Source organism: Eucyclogobius newberryi, unplaced genomic scaffold, assembly GCF_026437365.1.
Source record: "Eucyclogobius newberryi isolate DKJ021-1_F unplaced genomic scaffold, fEucNew1.0.hap1 SCAF_5, whole genome shotgun sequence".
Taxonomy (NCBI): Eukaryota; Metazoa; Chordata; class Actinopteri; order Gobiiformes; family Gobiidae; genus Eucyclogobius; species Eucyclogobius newberryi.
This window is the reverse complement of record NW_027316167.1, coordinates 21,677,012-21,703,511: the sequence shown is the minus strand read 5'-3', so window position 1 is coordinate 21,703,511 and position 26,500 is coordinate 21,677,012. Positions and strand designations below refer to the sequence as shown.

The 26,500-nt window shown below is 42.8% G+C and overlaps 2 protein-coding genes across 2 annotated transcripts in view; both read right to left on the bottom strand.

The window, feature by feature from the left end:
* cox4i1 (cytochrome c oxidase subunit 4I1) overlaps positions 1–26,500 on the bottom strand; it is a 215,925-nt gene that overhangs the window by 76,791 nt on the left and 112,634 nt on the right. The gene's annotated exons all lie outside the window — the stretch shown is intronic.
* gse1b (Gse1 coiled-coil protein b) overlaps positions 1–26,500 on the bottom strand; it is a 114,927-nt gene that overhangs the window by 69,223 nt on the left and 19,204 nt on the right. The window contains exon 2 of the mRNA XM_072465701.1: positions 15,276–15,414. Within this exon, the coding sequence (XP_072321802.1) occupies positions 15,276–15,414 (139 nt within the window). The remainder of the gene's footprint in view (positions 1–15,275; positions 15,415–26,500) is intronic.

Here is a 26,500-nt window from a genome sequence, read left to right as displayed (position 1 = left end):
AAGCTCCAAATCCAGTGTAGGATGCGAGCCCACTGTCCGTCACAATAGGCTTCAGCTGTGGTGCAGATAACAGAACGGCTTATTTTCTTCTAGCACGAGGAAAAGGATCACTCTAAGTAGCTCTGAGCTGCTGCATATGGGGCATCGCGACAATAATGAAATCAAGCTGATCTGATGTGTTCCGTGGGATTAACACAATATGGTGACCCGGGTGTAACCTCAGGCACGCACTGTCAGAGTACAACTGTGAGAAGTGAAGGAGACAGAGAGGAGAGGATGAACTCACACATTCAGGAGAAAAAACACACAGACAGTTTGAATTATTACTGTCCAACACACCAACAGGACAAAAAGTGATGCGCTATTTACAGTATTATTTAATCTACAAAAATGAGAATTGTTAGATTGTCTATTTGTCTTAAAATGTACAAATGTAATGCTATTTTTTTCCCTTTTTGGTTTGTTCTAAAAATAAGATAGGGGATAGAACATTGTCCTACAATGGGGAAATTTAAGTGTTGAAACACACAGTTCAAGAATAGCAGGAAAACAGAAAATGCAATAAAAACAAGATAAATAACAATAAAAAATAGACTGTGCAGGTAGAGCAAAAATATAAGGCTACATACTTCTGTATTACTACAGGTGGATGACACATAGCAGTGTTAGCTGTGTTCAACTGTTAAATGGGGCAAGCAACAATCTTAACAACACAACAAACAACAACAAGTCTCCAACGTTTCCAACTTGGATTTAAAGGCATTTAAGGATCAGAACACAGACAATTTCCAGTCTTTCTGCAACATATTCCAAGCAAAAGGAGCTGATGGATGAATGCTTTCTTCCCCAGCTCTGTGGGACAAAAGCAACCGAGAACAACAGCTGATCATTTGATCAAAGGTAATACAAGTAAAATATTCTCTGTGAGATCAAAGTACAAATATATGGAGGCAGTAATCCCAGCATTGCCTTGTAAATAAATGTTTACCAATGTCCTTGCCTCCTAGAGGCCAGAGAAGGCCCTTGAGAGTACAAGTCACAGTAATGTGTCATGACTCTGCAGTTAGTTATTGTCCACCATCTGAACACATGAAGAGGAGACATTCTTATAGAAAAAGATCACCATAATCTAACACAAATAAAACAGCTGTACTTTTGCAGTATTTTTTGCTTCAAAAGAAACAGACCATTTATTACATATGAAAAAAAAAAACTGTTAAAATTGATTGTGTGATTTAAAAGTGGGGGAGTCGTCAATCCAGACACCAAAGTATCCAAAGGGAAATTCAAAGCTTGACAGCAGCAAAACAAAAAGATTTTTACAGTTGACATTTCATCCTCATACTCTAGTACTGCTCATACGACTAGTTTTATAAAGCTCTATGTTTAGAAATGGGAGTCTAAAAATGAGAGGCCTGCATTCTTCACTTTTAATTTAACCAATTTGTTTGCCATGAGGGCCCAATTACTTTTCATTTTTTTACAGTACTAATTCAAGGTTCCACTACTTGCTTTCATATAAAACAGGCTAATTATGAATTAGGACAAACAAAGCACTCATTATGAGGATTTGAGGAGGTTTGGTTTTCTTTGGTATAATCAAGTGTCGATGAGTCACTGGTAATGACAGCGGCGTATCCACAGCGAGGCTCTCCACCTCTGTCTCCCAGCAGCTACATCTGTCACCGCGGCTGTCACACTTCAAAGCCCCAGGCAGATTGCTCAGTTTTTCATTTCTAGTACACGCACGGTGGGAGGAGATCTTTACAGCGAGCCTGGAGGTACAGCTCTTAAGTCGTCACCGTTCTTTACCACACAATCCTACAACTTCACGACACAACAAGGCCTTTTTCTCTCCCTCAACTGAAACACAGGAGCAACCCGCACCCTACACCCAGAGTCACACGCCCCTGATTGTTCCTTCCCAGCAGGCACCACTCAGACTTTATTCATTTTTTATACATCACCTCCTGCGAGTCTATTGCTCTGCACGCAGCAATCGGCGCACTTAACCCATTACGCTGGGAAACGCACCCTCCGATGGTCGCTTCTTGCCTGAGATAAATTATTAACTTCCTCCACATCCCGCTATTTATCACAGAGCCACATCGAGCAAAACGAGGGGAACCATTGCTCATATCCATGGCAACAGGGCCCCATTTGTGCGGTGGTTGGATGCTGCTGATGATGAGGGGAATGATGAGAAGGAGAAGAAAGAGAAAGGACATGTAATACCTGCTTTTATCACGCTTCCTATTGTTCGCATTAGACCAGGCTCTTCACTGCACACTTGATTTCCCCTCTCCTTTCATTTCATCCCTCTTTACACTGTCTCTCTCCTGCTCCTCTCGCCTTATTCTCACCACCCGGCCCCTTCCGTCTTGTCAGAGATGGCAGCGCTATGGGTAATTAGATCAGAGCTTTTCTCTTGTCTCCATGGAGATGAATCATAGAGTCGGGGTGACAGTGTGAGCCTTAGCACCGTGCACTAATCTAATCAGAACGTTTGAACCGGGGCCAGAGCAGAGTGTAACCTAATAATACAGACATGAACCTGGCCTGACCTGCGCGCACACAGGCCGCTCCAACACTCCGGGTCATATCCCACAATGCACTGGTGTCGGTGTGTGTCAGAGTGAGAGTGAGTGAGAGCCACAGGCCTCACAGGTGTCCTAATTCATGAGCAATCGCGACTCATGAATAATTAAACTCTGAATGCAAATGTGCTCCTTTGATCATTTACATTCATGTTTAACAGCATTAATTAATCAAACAAACCTTTTCTTTATCCCCAAAGGAGCACAAAAAGGAAATACACACACAAAGATACACATTGTAACCAAGAATGAAATGAATGAAAAAAGGAAAAGCACATAGTAAACAAATTTACTAATCACACCATTTAGCAACATCTGAGGAGGCAGGAACGTGCACGACAGCGCCAGGCGGGTTCAGCCGAGTGTCACGGCTCTGCTGTGCGTGATCAGGTATGATACAGCTCTAACTTTATGTTGTACAATAGTTACAATGCAATCGTTTTTAAATCTGTCAATGGGTCTCAGCAAATCATCTGCCTCTTAATACTTTTGGTAGTTTTATGTGGAAAGAATCTCCTTCCGCTCTCATATTATTTATTAAGATATGAAAACAGCACAAAGAGGATAGTGGTTTGTGACTGAATTGGAAGCGGTTCTCAAAATCTGCATTTGAAAATAATAGAAGGCATTTCTTGGAATATCACAGTAAAAAAAACATAATGTTATAATAAAGTCATGACATATGTGTTCATATGTTTTGCACATATGCAATAATATAATGCATATGTGTACATTTCTCTTCTTGAAATATTCAGCCTGTATCATATCAAGTTGCCGAGCTGTGTACTGTACAATACACAAAGCGTTAGGCTGTGTTTTTCGTGTTAGGGCTCTAAGCAGATGGTTGCTAATTGCGCTGATGGATAACAGAACCACACACACTTTAGTGAACAACTGACTGGGATTTCATAGGCTGTCTGCCTGTGAGAGAGAGCTTATTAACAACCACTCGTTTGCCACTCTTACAGCAGCATATTATACACACAGGGACAGCGTCTAAAGTACAGGAGAGAGCAGCACCTTCCTGTCGGCCCAAACACTTTACACTCCACAGCGGGGTCCCCTTTCTTTAACCTACCGCCTCACCCAAAACTCCCCTTAATGAGATGGTTTGCATGCAGCGCACACTTGTAGAGCCCAACTCGCTCCCCTCACGCTCCTCTGTCATCAATGTCTGCTTGGTAACAGAGGGAGGCACATTTGACTTATAGTGGATATCAATATTTCCAGCACCAAGAAGAGGTCGGGATAGAGGGTTTAGGATGCCTCGTAAAGCCAAATGATAGTTGGAGGCGATGTGAGACAGGAATAAGAGACATAAACAGGAAAAGCGAACGGCTGTTAACATGATATAACCAAGGGGCATAAATAACATATACAGATCGGTGGCAGGGCTGTGATATTGAATATAAGTGCACTCGCAGAGAGGGATTAACAACTCAACTTGCTGTACATTGTGTTTGCTTTTGGAAGATTTATGTTTGGATGCAAAATGTGTATCGTCCACCTGGGCATTTATGTTTACTGCCAATGTCCAGAATGTCTAACGCAGAGCTGTAAACAGCGGTCCGTCTTGGCTGACACCGCCAAACTGTCTATAAACCTGTCACCTATTCGACAGTCTCCGGCACCCGCAACAGGAGAGAGAAAGCACACATCAAACTATCACTCCGAACCAGGGATCAGGAGACGCATCTCAGTTTGGCATTTAAACGGTATACATGAAGATCACAGAGCGCACAGGCCGCTGCAACTGACACTGCTTTAGTTTCATTTCAATGACATGTTTTAGCTGATATTAGCTGGGGCAGATGTTTGAATTGCACTATTTTAATCAGAATATGAGGCTATAATTCTACACACCCTGACCTCCTAAAGGCACCTCTGCATTTTGGATCAAATGACATAAACATTCTACATAAACCAAACATGCTACTCAAAAGCAAATTGCATTACACCAGGGGTACACATAGCTTAGGGCTGGGCCTAGGTTTCCCCTGCGGCACTGAAGGATGGGTCAAATGCAGAGGACAAATTTCAATGAAGTGTACCTTAAAATCTTAAAATCCAATGTAACCCACTCTCTCATATTTAAACACCCATCTTTGATTTCCCCCCTTCTTCACAACACACACACACTATCACGCTCTTGCTGACTGGGGTGCTTAAAAATGGGGTCAAAAAGTCAGCGTTTAACCAAGGCGGGAATCAATACGGCCTTGAGTGTTTGTGCACCTCTGGCCCCTGCCACATTCCTGAGGCCTCCCTATCTTTCTTCATTATCTCTGTGCTTCAATTTCTCTCACGCACCCCAACAGGGTATGTAAAAAACTCAAATACTGGTAAACAATGCAACCGCCTCTGTTATACTATTCGTCAGTCAGGAAGTCCGGACATGTCCACCCCCCTGGCTGTTTTCACTCACTACAGCAGGAGCTCTGTGTCTGGTGACTCCAACTCAGTGGCCCCCCGCTGGCATGAGGCTGGATGTGAGAGGCAGATGAAACAGGAACAAGGCGGTGACAGATCGACGAGCAGAGGAGAGAGGCAGAGCGTACATGTAAAGTGCAAAATGCTTTCTTCCCTGCTTGGGAGCATCTCATTTTTTCTCATTAGTGGGAACTCATCTAAGCTCAGAGAATAAAAGCAACACTGATAGCTGGTATTTCTCGGCTCGCTCCTTCCTGCGCCCCCTCTTACGCTTTTTACTCCCACTGTGCGCATGCCACCTAATTAATTACTCCCAACCATCACATTGCTGCAACAACCACTGGCGGCTAATTAACAGCATGCCTCAATCATGACCCTGCTTCAAGGGGTTTGGACGTGACTGTGTGTGAGTGTTTGACAAGGACAGGCTCACAGGCTGAAACAAGAAGGGAGGCTGCGTGGTGATAAGCAGCTAGAAAGAAGACCGAAACACACTGCAAGAACCATTCAGGCAAAAAAGTGTAATGCTGCAGCCTGTACGCACCCCACGGACTCCCAGTACATTACAGAGTTGATTTGAAATGTTTGTTTTAAAGCTATGCATGGAGTGGCCCTTCATATCTATGTGAGCGTTTAATTGCACACACTCCAAACAGAGCTCTGCTGGCCAACACCTGCTGGACGTCCAGGACCAAAAGCAAACAGTGCCGTGACCGGTCATTTTCTGTGGCTGTTCTCTGTTCAAAGCCAAGCTAAAAAATTGTTCACAACTGCCAGCCACAACTTGTTTTTACATCTTTTAATGGAAAGCACTTTGTTGAGTTTTGCTGTTGTAAAGCGCTATACAAATAAAGTTTGATTGAGTTTGTCAAGAGCAGGTTCAAACTCACGACGCCGCAGTCCGTTCCACACATTTTACACTAAAGCACGATTATGCAAGATTTATAAGGGACAATAGATCATGTTTTGACATATATTGTATCATTTTGGACCTTATTTTACTTATTTCACTTAAAGGAGCACAATGTAACATTCAGGCCACCTGTCTGTCTAAATGAAGATGTTCCACTCTATGGCATTATGATTATCTTTCTTGCATTTATGAAATAATAGGTATTATTATTGCTATAAACCGCTCTTGTGAACAGGCTCTTCTCAGATCTGACCTGTAACTTATCTCCATGGAGATCAATAGGTTTAATACAATAGTGTGGGACATTCCAGGCAAAGTAATGATATAGTCATAGAGACCAGCAGGTGCAAATGTCATTGCAGCTTTTAAAGTGTTCAAAATGCAATGTGTTTTTGTTGTTTATTTTGCTTGTCTCAAATAGGTCCAAAGGCAATAACCATTTTACACAGTCCATGACTCATTCATATATTTACGGTATATCACAGATAAATCACACATTTATAGGAACATAGAGTTGGCTGAGTTTCTGTAGTGCTATTAAATTAACCACTCTGCTTCTGTTCATTGACTTGGAAGAAACTGAATTAAATATGTCACGTATGAATTGGCGGAAGAGGAAAATGAGGATGAAGTATTTGAGCACAGTGAGGCGACAGACAGATGTGGAGAGATGAGGGGAGGGGTTTAGGACATGGTGTCCTAAACCGTGTTAGCCAGCCTGGAGCCAAACAGGCTGCCGGGGAGTCCCGGCCCCAACGGCCCACGTCACTGCCAATCCCCCTGAGCCACCCTGAGCCTGACCAGACCTCTGTGCTTCTGCAGCTCACCACCCACCTTCTCCTGCACACAACAACTCTAACTCATATCTTACCATCAGAAAAAGGCAAAGAAAGTCACTACTACAACATTTAGTAAAAAGCAGCTGAACTGCAGAGACGGCAAGTGGCCAAGTTGCTTTAATTTGTCTAGTGTATGTGATTATATTCATAATAGAGTCATAATTACCTTCACCCACACCAAACAAACTCATTTCCATTGGGCGAAACAGGGCATTATTATTGCATTACTTCCACACACTCCTTGAGCTTCCGACTCAAAATTATATATCATAAATACATCGACTTGAATGGGCATCTGTAAAAGCAGTTACACAAATTAAATCCAGATGTATGTCTTAACAGAAAATAATATATGATCAGGTTTAAAGCATTTTCAACAATCATTTGTATAATGCAGCTCAATGCAAAATAGTAAAAACATGACATATTATTTTGGTTCTTATCTTTGTGTTCAGTTTGCCCGAAAATAATCTTGATTAGCATAAACATTTTCTTACATTATAATAAACATATTAGATTCACCGGTATGCATAAACTTAGTTTGAAGGAGACGTTTGTGCTTTTTATTCATGAAAATCATGAAATCTTTATTAAGTTATAGGCAGAAAAAGAAAAAGAGAAGAACAGAGTGAAAGTGAAAGAGTGTAGTCGTAATGGACCAAGCGGAGAGGCCATGTTCACTGTCTGCCATTAACACGGTGAAGACTAAATAATTCACTGCACACTGTCACCTTAAACAAGTCTGAGCTCGGTGAGGTCTGTTTGTGTGAAAGGCTCCAAATGATGAGCTCACTAATGCCATCCTGTGGTATGATTGTGTAAGAGACCAAAACCATAATACACGGCAAACAAAAGGCTGCAAAAACCTGTAATTCACATGATCCATCTGGTAAAACATGCAAAATATCATGTAGAGTGCTTGTATCAATGAGACAAGCAATACTTAGCAGCTGGACAAACAATAGCAGCAAAACGGGCTCACCTGGACTCATTTACATATAAACCGTGAGACAGGTGTTCAGATGACACACGTGTCAAAAAGCACAGGCAAAAGAGAAAAGGTAATTGGTGGAGATTGAGAAGCAAAGGTGTTTTGGAGAACGCCACATGGAGGAGAGACTCGCAACTTCCACTGACAAGCTTTATTACTGTCCCACCTGCAGCGAGACAGCAAAAAGCACTTAGCCCCAGCCAAGTGGTCTGACACTGGGGGACAGTTTGAAAGAGAGACAGAGAAGGATCGAAGAGCAGGAGGAGAAAAGGATCAGCTGTGGAGACAAGGAGGAAGAGGGTTACATGGATGATTGAAGTCATAAGAAAAACTTGATGGGGAGGAAAAGAAAGGAAGACTTGATTGTTGAAGTTTAAGTGTAAATGGCGGTGACCTTAACACTTTCCATAATAATCTGTCCAAACAGACTTATGATGCAAATCAAGGAGCATTTATAATAGTAATGCTGTTGAAGATGATATCTGGCTTATTCTGTAGTTCTTGTGATTGTAATGAGGAAAGGTTTATTACTTCCTGCACAGCGACAGCTCACATCTATTAGTATCTGCTGATGAGCTATGGCCAAGTAATGACGTGCTCCACTGGCTGTGAATCTATAGGTCTGCCTCTGAGTCTCTCTGGCTCCACGGCTCTGGGTGGAAAACCACAGTCACTAAATCAAACCCATCCGGAGGAAGAGAGAGAATGAAGAGAAAGGAGGGAGAGGGGCCTTACAGCCCGTTCTTCAGTCTTTCCCAGACTGGAATGTGTTGGAAAGTGTACAAATCATCCAGCAGTGACTGCACAATAAGGTCAGTGTGACCAGAGAGAACCCTAACATAAGCACACAAACAAACAGCTTACACACACAGGATGATTGAGTGAAGGCATAACCCTGTGCCCACCCTGTGAGCAGCTAATAACTGTGGCACAGGGCCAAACCCACTGTCTCCTCACTAATTCCCTGTTGCTTGCCAGGACTGGCGCCACTCTGCAGAACAGAGGCCTGTTTCTCCCCAAATCCTGTGATCATTGCATTAGTAAATTGCTCAAATAGATGGATGTGGAGACAAACGCAGGCGCACAGACTCTCTGGTCCACTTTACTACAAGAAATGTAGAATGGCCAAGACAATAGGTGCTCTATTATTGAATAGTTGTTTATTGATCATAGCTCCTCTCACTTAACACACACACCTTAACGCCCCTGCTGCTGGGCTGGAAAAAGAGGGCAGTGGGGTGGCCCTCTGCCAAATGTTACTGCCAGGAAAGTGCACCGGGTCTCCAGCGGCATTTCACCTCACACAAACACACATCTACACACAGAAACAACACACTTCCATCTGTTGTGCTTAATGAGAGCAGAGACAAGCTTGTCACTGTCATGTGACGTTAGCCCATCCTCGTGCTCCCCTCATGCTCCCCATGCTGAGGGGGACAAAGGAAGAGAGAAGCGAGGACTGAGGGTGAGCCAGTCTGCCAACAGACATCACTGCTGTCTCTGCTGCTGTCCTTCAGCTGTCTGACTACACTGCATTGGGAAAGGTTTCATGGACCTGGTATTTAAGGAACCAATCAAACGTAATGTGAAACAATAATGTAAAATACATGATATCTAAATATCTAAACAGGTCTTGTATAAGTCCTCCTTAGCTGGTGAGAAAGTTTGTGGGAGCTCTTCACATACGGTGAATTAGCTCTGCTTTGTGTCTCAGTCAAAAAGCTTCACTAACACTTTCATTGACAGGTAATTATAATTGTACAGTGTTGGCTCGCAGCCAAACTCACAAGTCGAACATGTTAGGCCAGAACAGATGTGCTTCTGCAACTCTCCCTGATCTCATGACTGTCACAACCGACAGGGACATGACAGAGCATCAGACATAAGAACTGAACACAGGAACATTGGTACAAATACAAATATATATTCTTTAAGTTATAATGATGTTGCTGTTTTCTTGTTCATACAAACATTCATCTACTCTTCACGGAGCAAAACAATTCAAATTAGAGATTCAAACTGAAATTCTATTCTATTACTATTGCTTCTACTCTGACAATGTTCAAATCTAAGTTAAAAACGGTTTTGTTTAGCTGTGCATATGACTGAAAGCACTCTTCTCTTTCATGTCTTAAACTGTTTTGTGATTTCTGTCATTTCTTTGTGATTTTAATGCATTTTCCCCCTGTTGTGTGAGGCACTTTGAATTGCCTTGTGTATGAAATGTGATCTACAAATAAACTTGCCTTTCCTTACTATTAGATATAAAATAATGGATGCCCAAACTTAAACCCAGCAAACTCAATATCAATATCAAGTTTTAATTATAAAGTACACTTAGAACTTTAAACGCCCAAAGTGCTGTAAAGCAAAGGGCAATAATACATACATGAAAACACACATCAATATAATAAAAAATAATGACTCGGAGAGAAAAGATATGTTTTTAACAAGTGTTTAAACTGATCTAGTGTCTCAGTAGCTCTCACATGCAGAGGCTGTTCCAGAGCCTGGGCCCCGCCACAGAGAAAGCTCGGTCCCCTCTGCTTTTCAGCTTTGACCAGGGCACGTCCAGGAGGAGCTGAGAAGAGGACCGCATGGTAAAGACTGGAACATGGTGGCACAATAACTCTCGCAAATAACAGGGAGCCAGAACCTTTAAAGACTTAAAAACCATGAGCAACATTTTAAATTGGATTGTGTTGAAGCCAGTGCAGTGATGCCAGGACTGGAGTCATGTGCTGGTGACGCCTTGTACCTGTGAGGCCGCCGCATTCTGCACTAACCGCAAGTTAAGTTGAAGTGAGGTCAGATCAAGGCCATACTCAGGTCATCCTTGGCAGGTAAGTATGGTTTTACTTCAGCCAGTAAAAAAAAGCTGGTTTTGACCACTGCACTGACTCGTTTGTCCAGCCTGAGAAGAATCCATCAGCACACCAAGAGTTCTCACAAATGGGAGGTTAAAAGAAGACAGAGGACCAAGAACACTATCCACCCCTCCTAATACATCTGAATCACCAAAACAACTATTTCAGAGAAGATTAAGAGTCATCCAGTCTTTAATGTCTCTGAGTGTCAGTCTGAGGCAGTGAATCAGGGGCTCAAATGATGAGGTATTTGACTGCAGGGGAATGTCATTTTGCACGTCACCAGCAATGGAACGAGATATCATATTTTTTAAAGAGTAATCCTAATGGCAACAAATAAATGCCGAAGAGAATTGGACCTAGGATGGAACCCTGAGGTACACCACGGTTCAAAGGGGCAGTTTTAGACTGTTTATGTGAACCAGTTACGGTAAGTGCATGGCCTTTAGCACCAACATACAGTTCTAAACCAGGCAACAGAATACTGTGGTCAACTGTGTCAAAAGCTGAGGACATATCTAAAAGCAAAAGGGCAGCAGGATGTCCAGAATTAAGTGTTAGAAAAGATAATTAAAACATGTTAAAGAGCAGTTTCTGTGCTATGTTGTTATGTCTAAAAGCCAGACAGAATTTTTTCAGAAATGTCATTACAGGCGAGGTGTGACTGCAGTTGGCGATAGACATTGGCCTATAGTTTGTGAGAACATTAGGGGCTGGACAACAGCATGCTAAAAAACAGAGGGAACACAGCCAGAGGAAAGTGATGCATTAATCAAAGTTAGAACAATTGGACTAACTGTAGGCAATCTGTGGGACAGTACGAGGGTCCGAGCGTCTTAACTATCTTTGCCAGTTCACTGAGAGCTATAGGCTCAACCTGTTCCAAGGCAAGTTTATTTGTAGAGAACAATTCTTACACAAGACAATACAAAGTGCTACCCAACAGGAACAAAATGCATAAAAATCACAAATACATGACAGAAATAACAAAACCGTTTAAGACATAAAATATACGTTGTTTCCAAGGCTACATGACACACAGGAACAGCAGCAAGGTCAGATATCGGGAACAAAAAGAAGGTGACCTAATCCCTTCAACAACAACAACGACAACAACAACGACAACAACAACAACAACAACAACAACAACTACATTCACACAGCGGTTAATGATGTTATTCAACACATTGAAAAGCACTTGGGGCTTAATGCTATTTGCGGACACAGATTTAGCATATAATCACATTTAGAAGTTTGAACAGCCAGTTGATCGGCAGCTAAAGAAGTCCTGAGCATCTGTAGATGCTCAGGACTTCTGCATTAGGCAACATTATCAGAAAGCATGGCATTAACTTCCACTGCTATGCAGATGACACTCAGCTGTATTTATCAATGAAACCTGATCAGAGCGATCAAGTAGACAGACTTAGTGCTTGTGTGAAGGAGATAAAAACCTGGATGACACTAAACTACCTGCTTCTTAACCCTGAAAAAACTGAGGTCATTGTGCTTGGCCCTAAGCATCTACGAGACTCTCTATCTGAGCAGATAGTCACACTGGACAATGTCAGTGTAGCCTCCAGTTCTACTGTAAGAAACCTTGGAGTCTTATTTGACCAGGAGCTCTCATTTAAAGCTCATATAAATCAAGCCTGTAAAACAGCCTATTTCCATTTGCGCAACATACCCAAAATCAGAAGAATCCTGCCTAAAAGCGATGCTGAAAAACTTATCCATGCATTTGTAACGACTAGATTAGACTACTGTAACTCCCTGCTTGCAGCGTGTCCTAAAAGCTCCATAAAAAGCTTTCAACTGGTTCAAAATGCAGCAGCAAGATTACTAACAGGAACAAAAAGAAGAGAGCACATTACGCCAGTGCTGAAGTCTCTTCACTGGCTCCCTGTCGAGTTTAGAATCAAATTTAAACTCCTCCTCCTGACCTACAAAGCCATAAATGACATGGCCCCATCCTACCTCAAAGATGCTATAGAACCATATCATCCAAACAGAGCTCTTCGCTCTCAGAATGCCGGCCTTCTGGTGGTGCCAAGAGTCTCTAAAAGTACAGTAGGAGGTAGAGCGTTTAGCTACCAAGCTCCTGTGTTATGGAATCAGCTCCCGACCCATGTTAAATATGCTGACACAGTCTCTTCATTTAAGTCCAGGCTTAAAACGTTCCTCTTCGAAATCGCTTATGGTCAGACTAGTTAGGAACAGAAACATAAACCCACAGCTTTAGCTACGCTGCCCTAGGAGTAACTATGCTGGGGGAAGTATGGCAGCTTGAGCACTATCCTCTTCTTCTGACTACTTATGCTATCAAACAATATTTATTTTTTGATTCCACTTGCAAACTGTTCACCGCCTTCTTTTCTTTCTCTCACTCCTGAGGACCTGTGGACCCAGATGTCCCTCCCCTGGTGAAGTGGTCCCTGCCCTGTGTGGACGGTCCCTCATCTGCCTGAGGAGTGGGTCCAGCTCGCCCCCGACGGTCCCTCATCTGCCTGAAGAGTGGGTCCAGCTCGACTCAGACGGTCCCTCATCTGCCGGAAGAGTGGGTCCAGCTCGCCTCCGACGGTCCCTCATCTGCCTGAAGAGTGGGTCCAGCTCGCCTCCGACGGTCCCTCATCTGCCTGAGGAGTGGGTCCAGCTCGACTCAGACGGTCCCTCAGCTGCCGGAAGAGTGGGTCCAGTTCGCCTCAGTCGGTCCCTCATCTGCCTGAAGAGTGGGTCCAGTTCGCCTCAGTCGGTCCCTCATCTGCCTGAAGAGTGGGTCCAGCTCGCCTCCGACGGTCCCTCTTCTGCCTGAAGAGTGGGTCCAGTTCGCCTCAGTCGGTCCCTCTTCTGCCTGAAGAGTGGGTCCAGCTCGCCTCAGTCGGTCCCTCATCTGAAGAGTGGGTCCAGTTTGCCTCAGTCGGTCCCTCTTCTGCCTGAAGAGTGGGTCCAGCTCCAGTCTCCCTCGTGTCCGTCTGTCCGTCTGTGAGAGTCGGATCTCTCCTTCACTGGAACTCCTCCAGGTTTCTACGCTTTTTTCCCAAAGAGGTTTTTTTGTAGTTTTTCCTGGCCGAGAAGGAGAGTCTAAGGACAGAGGACCCTGGGACATCGTCCCTCGCCACCACAGACATTGTCTGACTCCATCGCCACCACAGACATTGTCTGACTTCATCGCCACCACAGACATTGTTGATTCATTTCTCCCTGTGGCCCTCAGAGGCAACTGTTGTTGTGATTTTGGGCCTTACAAAAATAAATTGATTTGATTTGATTTGATGTAGAGAGATGTGCAACTAGTCCTTTTGCTATTTCCTCTCAGTGCGTCGACATTGGTGTTTGAGTTTGCATGTGGTCTCATTCAACCGTGGGCCACAGACATTCAAAGAGCGAAAGGGCGGGATGGAGACTAGTAAAAGGGATTTACCATCCAGCACAATTCTGCCTTCAAAAGCATGAAACTATTATATGCGACGCAACAAGGTTTAATAATGTTTCAGATACAGAAGTCTTGAGAGCATGAATGTTTTCTCGGGTCACGTTTCTCGCCTGAGTGGGGGAAATGGCCCATGTCACGTCAGAGAGGCAGCAGCATATGACGGAGGGGACACTTAAATAACTCATGTAAAACCCCGTCTCAACCCCAGACCACCAAGAGGAACAGTGCTTTTGATAATAGAGGATGTATGTCTTTGCTAACCACAGTTTGGTCGTGTGTTTAGTCATCGGACAGACAGAGCGCTGTGGTTGAGCTGTGCGTGAGTTATATGAGCTTTGGTAAACGTCAAGAGGGACCTCGCAGCCAAAACATAAACTGCCAGAAGGAAAAGGCAAAAAGTTACAGAGAAAGTAGACTGGGAGGTAAAGGGGCAGGTAAAGAAATCGTGGGAATTAGATACGTGGTCGAGATGTGCAGTGTAACAAAGCAGTTTGCTGAAAAGAGTAGCACTTTTCACATAAATGCAAAGCTTCAAACCCCACAGCGTAGACAGCCTCCCTGGGGGAAGTCTCACACATGGCAATTTCTGCTGCATCTTGACATCTTCCACTTCATCTCTCCAGCTCTCTTTTTAATTATAACTGTTTGTCACCACCACTCATGCAACCAGCTTATTCATCATTAAACTTTGACTAGTAGACTTGCAATACTCAAAGTGTCTGCACAGGAGCGCCACAATAAATGTCAGTTATTGTAAGTATTAAGCTATTTGTGCCTGGCCTTTGTGGGCAGGTTTGGATCGCTCTCACTAAGAGGCAACAGCAGTTACTATTAAACAATGCAGAGGAAGGGAAATTTGCTAAACAAAGTACAAGGAAATCATTATCTCCTCTGGTCTTTGAGTGCAGATTTGCAGCTTGTGGAAATGTCACGCGACAGAAAACAAACATTAGAAGAGTGAGAAGGTCATTGTCAATACACACAGCGCTGCACAAGTGAAGAGCAGTGTTGAATTACAGGAGACGTAATAAATATGGCAACGGAAACAATAGCAAAGTCGTTTAAGAGCAGCCGTGAACCTGCTCCTATCTTTTTGCTCAGAATTTCCTGTGCTGCCAAACCTCAGTGTCAGGAGGGCAGCAAACAGGAAGTAGAGATAACGTTGCAGAAATGTTTGGAAGATATTGTGAAAGAAAACTACTCACTGGAAGGCGAACGTTCACTGGTCTCTGTCTCTGAGGTCAAGAGTGTGGACCGGGCAGGAGGAAGGTCTGCAGCAGGTTGAGATGGACCTGAGTCAGGATCAGGCTCTTTGCTGGTGCCAGATGGAGTTTCAATAATGACCTGCAAGACCAGAATATGTCTTTAAATGTCACTTTACCACACAAAAGCTGACATATTTAGAACAGTCACATGTGCCTCAATCTATACCAAACAAAGTGAAGTGGCATAAACTTGGATGTTGACAGCTCAGAGAAGAGAAGGCAATATGGAAGATGTGTATATGTACAAAAATAATAAGTAAAAAAGGGTATTACAATTATGAGGGGGATAGTGATGGAGAGATGAGTAGAATTTTCATCAAATATGGCTTTCATTGATAATAATTTTATCATAGATTACAAAAACACTGGATACCTATGATGGACATGTTGTTTATGTTGTCGTTCTCAAGACGATTGTCCAATCAGCAGAATCTCTCTATTTTGCGTATCCTCGCTCTGCTCTGAATAGTCACTACCTAAATCATGAAACTAATCTTGAATCAGTGCAAGTGCAGCCTCTGCAGCTCAGGTAGGGTTGAATATGAGGCATGCTTTATGTGCATTGTGCAGGTTAAGGCAACACAGGTTCAGTTGTGATTGTATTTTATAAACTTGTAAGAGCCCGGGATACATACTCTACATTTAAAATATTTGTATTGTTTATTGATGGATCCCAATAGCACTGGCAAATTGTCACTATTCTTCCTGGACTCAAATTAGGATTAATTTATTTACAAAAACTATTTCGATTTTAATTTCAATAAGTATTTGATAAATAATAAGGCAAAGTGAAGAAGAAAGCAGTTTGCATTTAGCTCAGTTTAAGTTATAAACACATCCAAAACCACCACATTCTGTAATGGTTTCAGTAATAATCTTCTTGTCCTCCACTATAGAGGATAATCATATCTAAATCACGATTGTGATTTTGGGCCTACTTCCGTTTGACTTCCAATGAAGAATCCAAGGCCCAGTATCATGCAATAATTGCAATGTATTATACAGTTGTCAAAGTGGAGGTCTAAACAAAATTGAAACACGTCATACTCTGCAAATACAGCAATTAACTTGTGATCTATTCCACTAACGTTGCAGCCATTTTTAGTCGCTGCCACACATCAGCTATAAAAAGACAACACCTGAAAGGGTTGTGCAGTACTGTCCTCTCCCTGAAATGAGGAGGCGTGAGCAGACGGATAGACAGGCAGGATCAAAGACACGCAGAGACAGAGAGGGAGAAAGAGTTCTTCTGACAGCGCCAGGTCTGTTTGGATGTGCTCTACAGCTGGGACAAGCAAAAGGCAAAGAGGAGCTGGAGGAGCAGTAGCTGACCACGGCCTGTCACGGAGGAGAGATAGAGAAGTGTACCGAGCAGTTTCAAAGAGCCACTGACGAGAAGCACCGAGACAGGCACAGGAGGGACAGCTCATCTGAAAACAAAAAGGCACCTTGGGCATATGAAATATACATAGGCTCTCAGCTGGAGACAAAGACACAACACGACAAGGCAGAGGAGGGCCCGGAGGACTCCAGACTAGACTCAACTCGCCCTGCTAAAAACACAAGGCTAAAAATAAAACACCATCACTAATGAATCTTCAAGACAAAGTGGAAAAATATTAAGGTTGTTGTCAATTCAATAAATAGTTGGCTGACAAAAGAAAAGCCCTGTACAACGATGAGTTGATAATAAAGTATTCACAATATTCACAAACTCAAGAGAATTAATGAAAAATAATAATTGAACACCAAGGACTAGTAAACAGCACATTTATTTATAAAAAGGCAAAGAAAACTCCCTGACTTCTCCTTTCTCGTGTAGTTTGTAAACATTCTTATAAACCTAATAGACCTAAGTCAAAGTACTGTTGAGGATTTCATAGGCTTTTTGATTTTATAAACTTGTGACTATGAAGTAAGTCACTGGGCTGGGTGTAATGACAAATCGAAATGTGTCTAATTAAGACAAATAAAAATGGATTTCAGTATGAATTTCCTGAATATACAGTAAACAATACTAGCTTTTACTAAATATCTCAGTTAAAAAGACTCGAGCTTCTACATACAAATACTTTAATATACCACTACTATTACAGCTAATCAAAATTATACTATTTATTTGCTATTGAGAGATTCCATTAAAAGACATCCTCATCTGAAGACGTATAGAGAGAACTTTTCCCAGTGAAAAAAGTAATCAGCAATTATATGTGAAATCCTTCTTGTGCTTCTGTTTATACACACACACATACAGTATGTACAGATACAAGAGGGAGACAAATGACAATAGTCTTGAACAGAGCGTATGTAAATGCACCTGCGGCTGGTGGGTCACGGGGGATTTTGGTTAAAGTTTGTTTTAACAGGCTCCTTTTGACCTCCGCACCTGCCTTCACTTCAGCCCTGCCAGCTGCCAGCAGTTAAAATCCATTTAAAGAGACCTCACTTAACAAAACCCTCGGTCCTTTTGTTCCAGTTAACCGTTCCACTTCTCCCACTCACTGTAACGCTCATCACACAGGAGCTCTAGGACTTCTGAGTCTGTGCACAGGATGCATAAGACGTCTGAATGCACCAAGTGTTTGTCAGATTTTCGCTGGTTAAATCCCTTGGATCTGAGGACAGAACAACTGCTGTAAATAGTCCCATCTGAGCCAGGGGATCACTGAAAAGGGCAGGTTACTCTCACTCTTTCCATGACATCATTTTCAAATAGATCCATACATTTCAAAAATTATCCGCAAAAAATAATCAATAGAAAATATGTTAAAAATCATATCATATTTTCATTTGAAACACTGGTAGCGCTTTGGAGGACAGAATATCGCTGGAGAGCAAAAAAAATGTTTAAAAAAATTGCGTTCTGGGGCACCTGATTTTCTTCTTTTTTTTCTTTCAATGATTTTTTGGCTTTATTTGACAGAACAAATATGGGGATAAGACTGGGGAATGACATGCAGTATATTGTCAGAAGCTGCAGCCCGCTCCACATGGCGGCATGTGTGCTGTCTGCGTGACCACCATCGACAGGGGAAGTATGTTTTTGAATCCATCCAACTTCTTCCTAGCTTTCATATTTACTTTTTGGTCACTAGGAGATGGAGAAATGACGTAGGGTGGATACTTGTGAGCCAATCAGCTCTCCGCCTACAGTGACGCACGTGACTCTTTCTTACACTTACATGTAGAGTGTGTGTAGCGGTCTGATTTTCGGAATTTACAAATTTATAAGAAATAAAGTTGGGTACTTCAGCTTTAAGTATAAAGAAATTGTTTATTTTCACTATCACCAGAAATCATAAATACATTTTTATATTGGGTCAAAAAAAATAACTTTTAGTGTTTTGCTGTCTCAAATTTATTTAAAATGTGCAATTAGAAATGTATGTGTTGTATGTTTTTCACTCAGTTAATGAATCTCAAATAGAGCAGAATGAAAGAGGGGACACGTTGCAAAGCAGATGTCAGGAGGTGAAATGAGAAAGAGCTGCTCAGGTAGTGCTAATTGAGGTTAATTCCACAGTTCAACATTATCTCCTCTAACTGGTGAGCAAGAAGTAAGTAATGGATGATGCCACAGGACACTGAGTCAGTGAGAACGAAAAACACAGTCCTTTCAAGTGCAAACTGTCACAGACACTAGGGTCTATCCAGGGCCATAGGGCATCAATGGAAATGTAAAACTACGACAACTTCAAACAACAGACAAAGTAGAAAGTACTCTTGAACACACTATTTATAATAATTGTTCCAAATACTGTGCATCCACAAAGCCACAAAAACTGGTAGGTACAAGTTTTCTGGTGGAAGTTCATCTGCTCGGCTCATGATATGTTATTGCTTTGCCTGGAATATTCAACAATACGTTATAAATATATCTATCTTACATTTATTCACCTACAATTCAAGCATTTTATCACAAAAACTACGTGGTTTGGTGATGTGACCTGTCTCCATGAAGATTGCTGTTTTATGCCAACATTCCAGGCAAAACAACATCTCCATTTCAGACTCTTCACCTAAACATTTACATAGTCCCTTTTGATTCCCTAAATTATAGGTTGCGAATGCTTAAGAAAAAAGAACTTAAGAAAAATAGGGGGAGCAGTACTGAGTAGGACGTAGAATCTCCCGTCAATAAGAAGGCGGGAGGGCCAGAGCGTGTCACCAAGGGCACAGCATCCATAAACGCTGCTGACAGTCCAGACAGGAAATACACTTGAGTATGTCAATAAGCTGGTCGCCCGATGAGAAGCGATCGATGAGAACAAGCGCCATGTCAGTAGCTTTTGGGAGGTTGCTCAAGACGCTCGACGTCACACATAACACCATTTATCTAAAATCACAATAATGAAGATGAGCTATTTTGAAACAATTCAGTCGCTGACAAAAAAGAAGAACTAACGGGCAACTATAAAATGTTTCCAGTCGAAAGGACGGCATATCCTGTGCGTGGGACGAGCCTGCTCTGGTTACTCGGGTCTGTGTTTGCCTCTGTGTGTGGATGCATCGGGCGAGTCCTGTGTGTGCTCTCAGCTCGACTGACATTTCCTCAAACGTGCTTGACATTTCCAGAGGATTTGAAGATTTCCTCCCCTGGGTGTTTGAGGAGCTGTGCGTGGCCTGGCTGTGCAGTGCTGTGGTCTGCCTTCAGGGCCTCTGTCTCGCTCACCCGTAGTGTGATCGGCAGAGGACCTGTGCTACATTCTGACTGTGCTCTGTCACTGCTTGGTCTTTTACTTAGTCTTGCTGTTTCCCTTGAGCTGTGGAGTGTTTCTGCTCCTCTCCACTGAGGCAGAAAAGCTATCACAAAAAGATATGAGAAAAAGAAAGGAAATGAAAATGGTGTGGGAGTGAGCGGGAGCCAGAGAAGGCACTAAAGTGTGAGAGGAGGAAGGGAGAGATCTGTTTCTGCTGCTACAGGCCGCTTAGTGGAGCGGACTGACACACAGTGACATCTCTCTTCCAGCTAGACCAAGCTAAAAAAGAGGCTGACACTTTGTTTATCATTCTCTCCATCATCTTCTTTTTCTTGGTCCTCCTCTCCTCTGACTCCTGCACCTGCCTTGTAGGCCTCATGTCGGACGTTTTCTGCCTGGATGGGCCTGGAGTGCTCCTGTTCACGCCCATGGCTTAAGTTACACTCCGTAAACCACAACACAAAGGAAAACACACATCCAGCCCACAGACTGCAGACAACAGTGTGTCCAGGTTAGGGTCATCTCTAAGGGCAAACTGTACATGCTTTAGGAGCAACAATGTTTGAGCCATCAGTGACAATGCAATAGTAGATCTCGTTTTGTTATAAAAGTTTTCTTTCAATTCAATTATTTGCACAAAGATGTGTCTTTTGAAGGAATGCGGTGTTCTTGGGTGGGAAAAGGTAAATCATTCAAAAAAATATCATTTCCAATTCAGTACTACTGTACACTCCACACAAGCATTCTCAGCTCTGTAGGGAAAAGGGTAAGTGCTATCGATTGGTTCTTTCCTCCTTAGCCTGGTGATGAGAGCAAAAAACTGACATTTGTCTGCTTCACAGTACACACAATGACCTGTAAAATTCACCGACATATTTCTACAGTTGTGATAAACTATAGCATCAAAAGTCATCTTAATTGCTTACACCCTTGGACTGGTCTAAAGTGACGCCTGCTAGACGTTTTACTGTGTGTTAAATGTTCTACTGACTTCTAGACAGTCATATTATAACCTATAATGTATATTTATTGTGTAATCACAGGTGCATTATCAACTTCCACTTCATTAACAACGCAAGTTTCTGTAAAAATGTCCCTTTATGTGCACTATAGTAGAAAAAGCTTCAGTTGTAGTCATCTGAACTCAGTTTGAAAAAATAGACGTTTCGACTCTCATCCAAGAGTCATTGTCAATAAAAGAATTTAGATCGAGAACTCCGATGACAATGACTCTTGGATGAGAGTCGAAACGTCTATTTTTTCAAACTGAGTTCAGATGACTACAACTGAAGCTTTTTCTACTATGGAACACGCCTGGACGAATGAGGGATTACACCGACACTTTATGTGCACTGTTTATTGCTCTATTTACAAGTTAATGTGAAAGACCACAGTCAGCCAAAAACACTGCTATACTCATATGTCTGTTGTCAGCTGGCAGCAAAATATATACAGTAGGTAATATATACCGCGAAGCAAAGCAAAACAAGTCTATCCTCCAGAGGCAGGGGAAAGTGGGGAGGCAGCGAGAACAAGATAGAGAAAGATACAGAGATAGAGAGAGAGCAACAAAGGCCTGTTTTCTGCTAGGTGGGTAAAGTGTGTCCAGGGGGCAGCTGAGTGAGCACACACCATACAAAGCCTGTCATTAGTGCTGGCTTTCTGCAGACACAACAAACAGTGTGTCACCGACAGGACGGCCATCAGTATGTATGTATGTGCGTGTGTGTGTGTGTGTGTGCGTGTGTGTGTGTGCGTGTGTGTGTGTGTGTGTGCGTGTGTGTGTGTGCGTGTGTGTGTGTATGCGTGTGTGTGTGCGTGCGTGTGTGTGTGTGTGTGTGTATAGTCATCGTGTGGACTTTGAGCCGTCCACAAAAGCCTATGTTGTGCTTGTCTTCTCTGATGTACAGTCCTCCAGGATCACAGCCCTCTGCAGTCAATAGCTGCTCTCATGTTTGAGTGAGACAGACGCACAGGCTTGTGTCGTGTTCTAAAAGCCACACACACCCAGCTGCCCTCCTGCGCCCACTCATCTGAGCTATGATTAGTGAGTGAAGGAATGTGGTGGGGCCAGGCCTGGCTCCTGTTCCGACCCCGACCTTTGCGACCTGTGTGACCTGGGATGACCCCGCTCTGCTCTCACACAACTGCTTTTACAGACAATTAGGTTGAACACCTGCCCTGTACATATGGGGCCACTGACAGACATGAAGCACTGCAGACAAATATGGTGGCAGCAGCAAGACTCCAACCATTTTGACTTGTGTACATAGGTGATACAATGGCTTTTGCAGATGCTAATGCAGCCTTTATGAGATTACACAGAGATTACAGGGGATCGGGTCAGTGAGGGCACCTGTTGCTCTGATGCTGTGGTCTAGGTCATGGTCCCAGTGTAGGCTGCACACCGGTTTTAAGTGGGAGCTCAATATTAGCACCACTCATTGGACACAGTGGAAGGTGCAAGTTCCATGTGCAATAGACACTCTTGTTTCTGTGTGGGCCCCAGGCCCACTGTGACAGCTCAGTGCTAGCCATCTGCTGGCAGTCATACCAGGAGAAAGCAACCGCAGCCAAACAATGGAGCTCAATGACAGGCAGGATTTGTGGTCTCTGTGTGTGGCTGTGCATGTATTTGGTGTGCACATTTTCCCTTAAAAGATCCAAGTGAGCCCCTCTCTATGAGCATGTGCAGAGGGGCGTGGCTGTTGTTGATAGGCTGTCTCTGTTACCAGGCGATAGATTAACAAGCCCAAATGGCCATCTGACGAGGACAGCTAGTATGACCGACATCAAGCACATTTTCCCCTATTTATTACTGACTATCTGTGCTTTGGTATATTTCCATCCAACATGGGTGTTTCTCTTATTCTTCCCCACTTATCATATCTTATCAGGTTTAAAATTGGCTTTTAGTTTTTAATGAATTAATGCTGTGTACAACAGATACATAATAAAAACCTATTTATTCTAAGAGATCTGTGCCCCACTGAGCGCAGGTAGACTGGTGCAGATGGTGGGGTCTGACAGCGAGCTCATCCAGCTGGGCAGAGGCCTCCACGGCTGCCTCCAAGAGTGTGCCAGGTGGCCACCAAGCAGACCGCTCGCCTCGGCCTCTGCATTCAAATATCTAACGTCTACATTCAACCCAACACGGCTCTAAAGACATAGGTAACTTATTTCAAAAGCATTTCTTCACAGTCTGAAGTGAACCCGCTTTAAGTCTGCTTTACGTTGCTGCTTTGCTTATCAATGCCTGTGTATGCCAATGCATCGAAGCTTTCAGTTTAGTAGAGTTCATATCCTGTAGCTGAGGGCTATGGCTGATCACCACTTGCACAGTGAGGTTGGCTGGCATAGATTGCCCACTGGCACTCGAACAGGGCACACCTATTTACACAAGCCCGACCTGAATGGCAGACATTGTCTGGGTGAGAATGCAACACTTAAGCTCCTGATTAAGGCAGAACAAAGCCCTCAGGGGCAAGACTGATGAATACATAAGCGAGTGAGGGAGAGAGAGAGGGAGAGAGGAGAGAGAGGAGAGAGAGAAGAGAGAGGAGAGATGAAGGCAATCCTCTAAAGGGAGTCTTTGCTGCGCTTTTCTATGGGAAGCAAGGGTAGGTGGAGTATATAAGAGTCTTGAGTATGCAAATGAGCAAGTGATGCCAAATTTGTAAGCAAAAAAATGAATGTAAGAAAAGATGAGGAGGAAAAGGTGAGTGATGGGAGAAGATGAAGATAGAGATGACATAAAACCTATTGAGAAACAGTGGTAACAGCAAAGGGATGAAGAGTAGAGCTTTTACAGTCTTAAGAGGTACAGACTCCATAAATATGCTCTCTCTGCTCGTATCCTAAGACAGAGACAAATAACCTGTTCATCACTCAAATATGAACTTAAGACTCATATTTATGAAAATGAGATGTTGTCATATAACACAATATTGACACAAACTGTTGAACACCACAGACACCACATGTATGACACGGGGTAACCAACTCTCTCATGTGTGTGTATCCTAGCAACAAGACAGCCGTGGTCGCTGTGCTGTGAGCAGCTGGCAGAGAGGCCACAGAGGCCATGATGGATTTATCACAATGTTCCTGGTGCTTTAAATCTAACAGCTGTGACAATGCAGGTGTACATTTGCATTGCACTGTACATTCACAAATGTTCAACAACTAAAGCAGCACTGCCCCGGGAGGCTCTACCTGCAGCGATAATCCAGACGCTAAAACAAGGCGCTGTCAGCAAAGATCAACCAGGTGGGATACAGTTAATAAAGATGTATAAAGAAATATACCTGCACATCTGGGCTTGACCAGAGTGATTCTTGAACTCAACTATACTTTTTGTTATTTTGATGTTAGTATAGAGAATAATACTAACCATGCTAATATTAATAAAGGTTTGGATCAACAATATGCTTACATTTGGTTAAAATCACAGCTGTGCTACATCAACCATGGAGAAGGGCTCAGTATCAAAGCCAGAGGAAGCATCTGGGCAGCCCTCTGTCTCCATGGGCCTCGCTCTGTCAGTCTCTGCTCTACAGAAACATGGAGTTGCAGCTAATCATCAACATCAGACGTGTTCAGCCAAGCCACAGTAAGAGGAGATTTCAGCCAGACATATCCAACAATCATATACTGTGGACACTGGAAACTCACTTTGGAATTACATTAGTTTAAAATGTCTAAAGTCATCAGTGGCTGGTTATGACAGTGTGGGAACAGTTGTGTATTATGTGGCAAATAATAATGAGAATATAAAGACAAATAAAGCATTCAAATTTGTAGGTGAATGAGGTTTTTTTTTAATTGATGATGGCCCTCTCGTGGCTCTCTTTCTCTCGCTAGACTGTCTGCACTGAGATGTGATGTCTTTCTAAACAGACTCATGTGTTTTATGCTTCCTCATAAATAAGCAGCCCGAACCAATGACTTATAGTAGGCAAGGCAAGGCAAGGCAAGTTTATTTGTAGAGCACATTTCATACACAAGGCAATTCAAAGTGCTTCACAGCAGGAAAAATGCATTCAAATCACAAAGAAATTACAGAAACAGAAATACAATAAAATTAACTAAATTAAAAATTATCAATCCAACTGATTTTCTAAACTAATAAAATCACAAACAAAAGAGAGGAGTGCAAAGAAAAAATCCTTTCAGTCATATGCGCAGCTAAACAAAACTGTTTTTAGCTTAGATTTGAACATTGTCAGAGTAGAAGTCTGTATGCTCCTTCTGTCTTCAAACTAAAACTGCAACACCAAACCCTTTTCAATCTTTCAATGTCAATTTATTTATTTACATTTATTAGTGTTACCGCGTGTTTTGAAAGTATATCATTGACACTTTCTCAAAAAAGATTTGACTCCAGAAAAATGAAGCATCTCAAGACATCTCATAAGATGTGGAAAGAATTCTTCCTCTTAAAAATGAGAGAAACACAAATATTTGTAAACTCCAAGGAAAACCTGGATTGACCATTAAATTGTCATTAACAATCATCAAAGTAGCAATTGAATTATGGGATGTCAGTATAGAGTATACCATGTAACAGCTTAGTGTTCTAATTAACTCCTGTTGTGTTTGCATCAGGAGAACATAGCTATGCTGCAAGTGTTTTAATATGATGTAAAAAAGACATCAGAATGGAACTTGAGAGCAGATGTTGAGGTGCAGTGGATGATGGGGTTAAATAAAAGGGCACTTGTGAGGCAGCACCAGTGGAACAGAGGCGCAGTGTGAGTGTGTTGGACAGCTAAGCCAAACCTCAGCCCGGACTTGGCCAGAGTTTGTGGAGCCAGAGAGAAAGCCCAAACCAACCACAAAGTGCACACACGCTCCCCCTGAACAAAGTGTCTGGCTCTGCAGAGACGTCATTCCACAACACATGTTAGCGGCCAACAAGGATAAGGCAGTGAAAAGGAGTGCGAGGAGAAAAAGTGCACAAGGAAGTGACCTGGAGAACAACAAAAAGGTTCCCTCTGCAAACAGAACACCTCTGTCTGCTGATTGTGTTAACCTCTCTCATCTCTGCCCCATCCACTTGAGTCTATTTGAAGTCCTGTCGCTGTACTTCATTATATTCCCCAAATGCACCTGAGTAGGAGGTTGCATCTCTGCACTTTAAGTTAATAGCCAGAGCGCAGAGCCATGAAAATGAATACAGATAGACTCTTGAGCTGCGGCGCTGCTGTGTAAAAAGGCCTGGGACTGGGAGTGCTCATCTACAGCAGCCGCCTTTCAAGCCATTTATAATTCCCACTGACACGGCATTAGCTGCACTCAGCTGAGCTCTGTGGTGTGTGCACCAAATAAATCCAATTTATGGATCCTGACAGAAACAAGTGTACTCCAGGTGCACACACACCACAATGCACGGGATGTATACAGTAGATTTAGTGCTATCATTTATACAGGCCATCATTCACAGAAAGAAAAGGTAAGTTATTA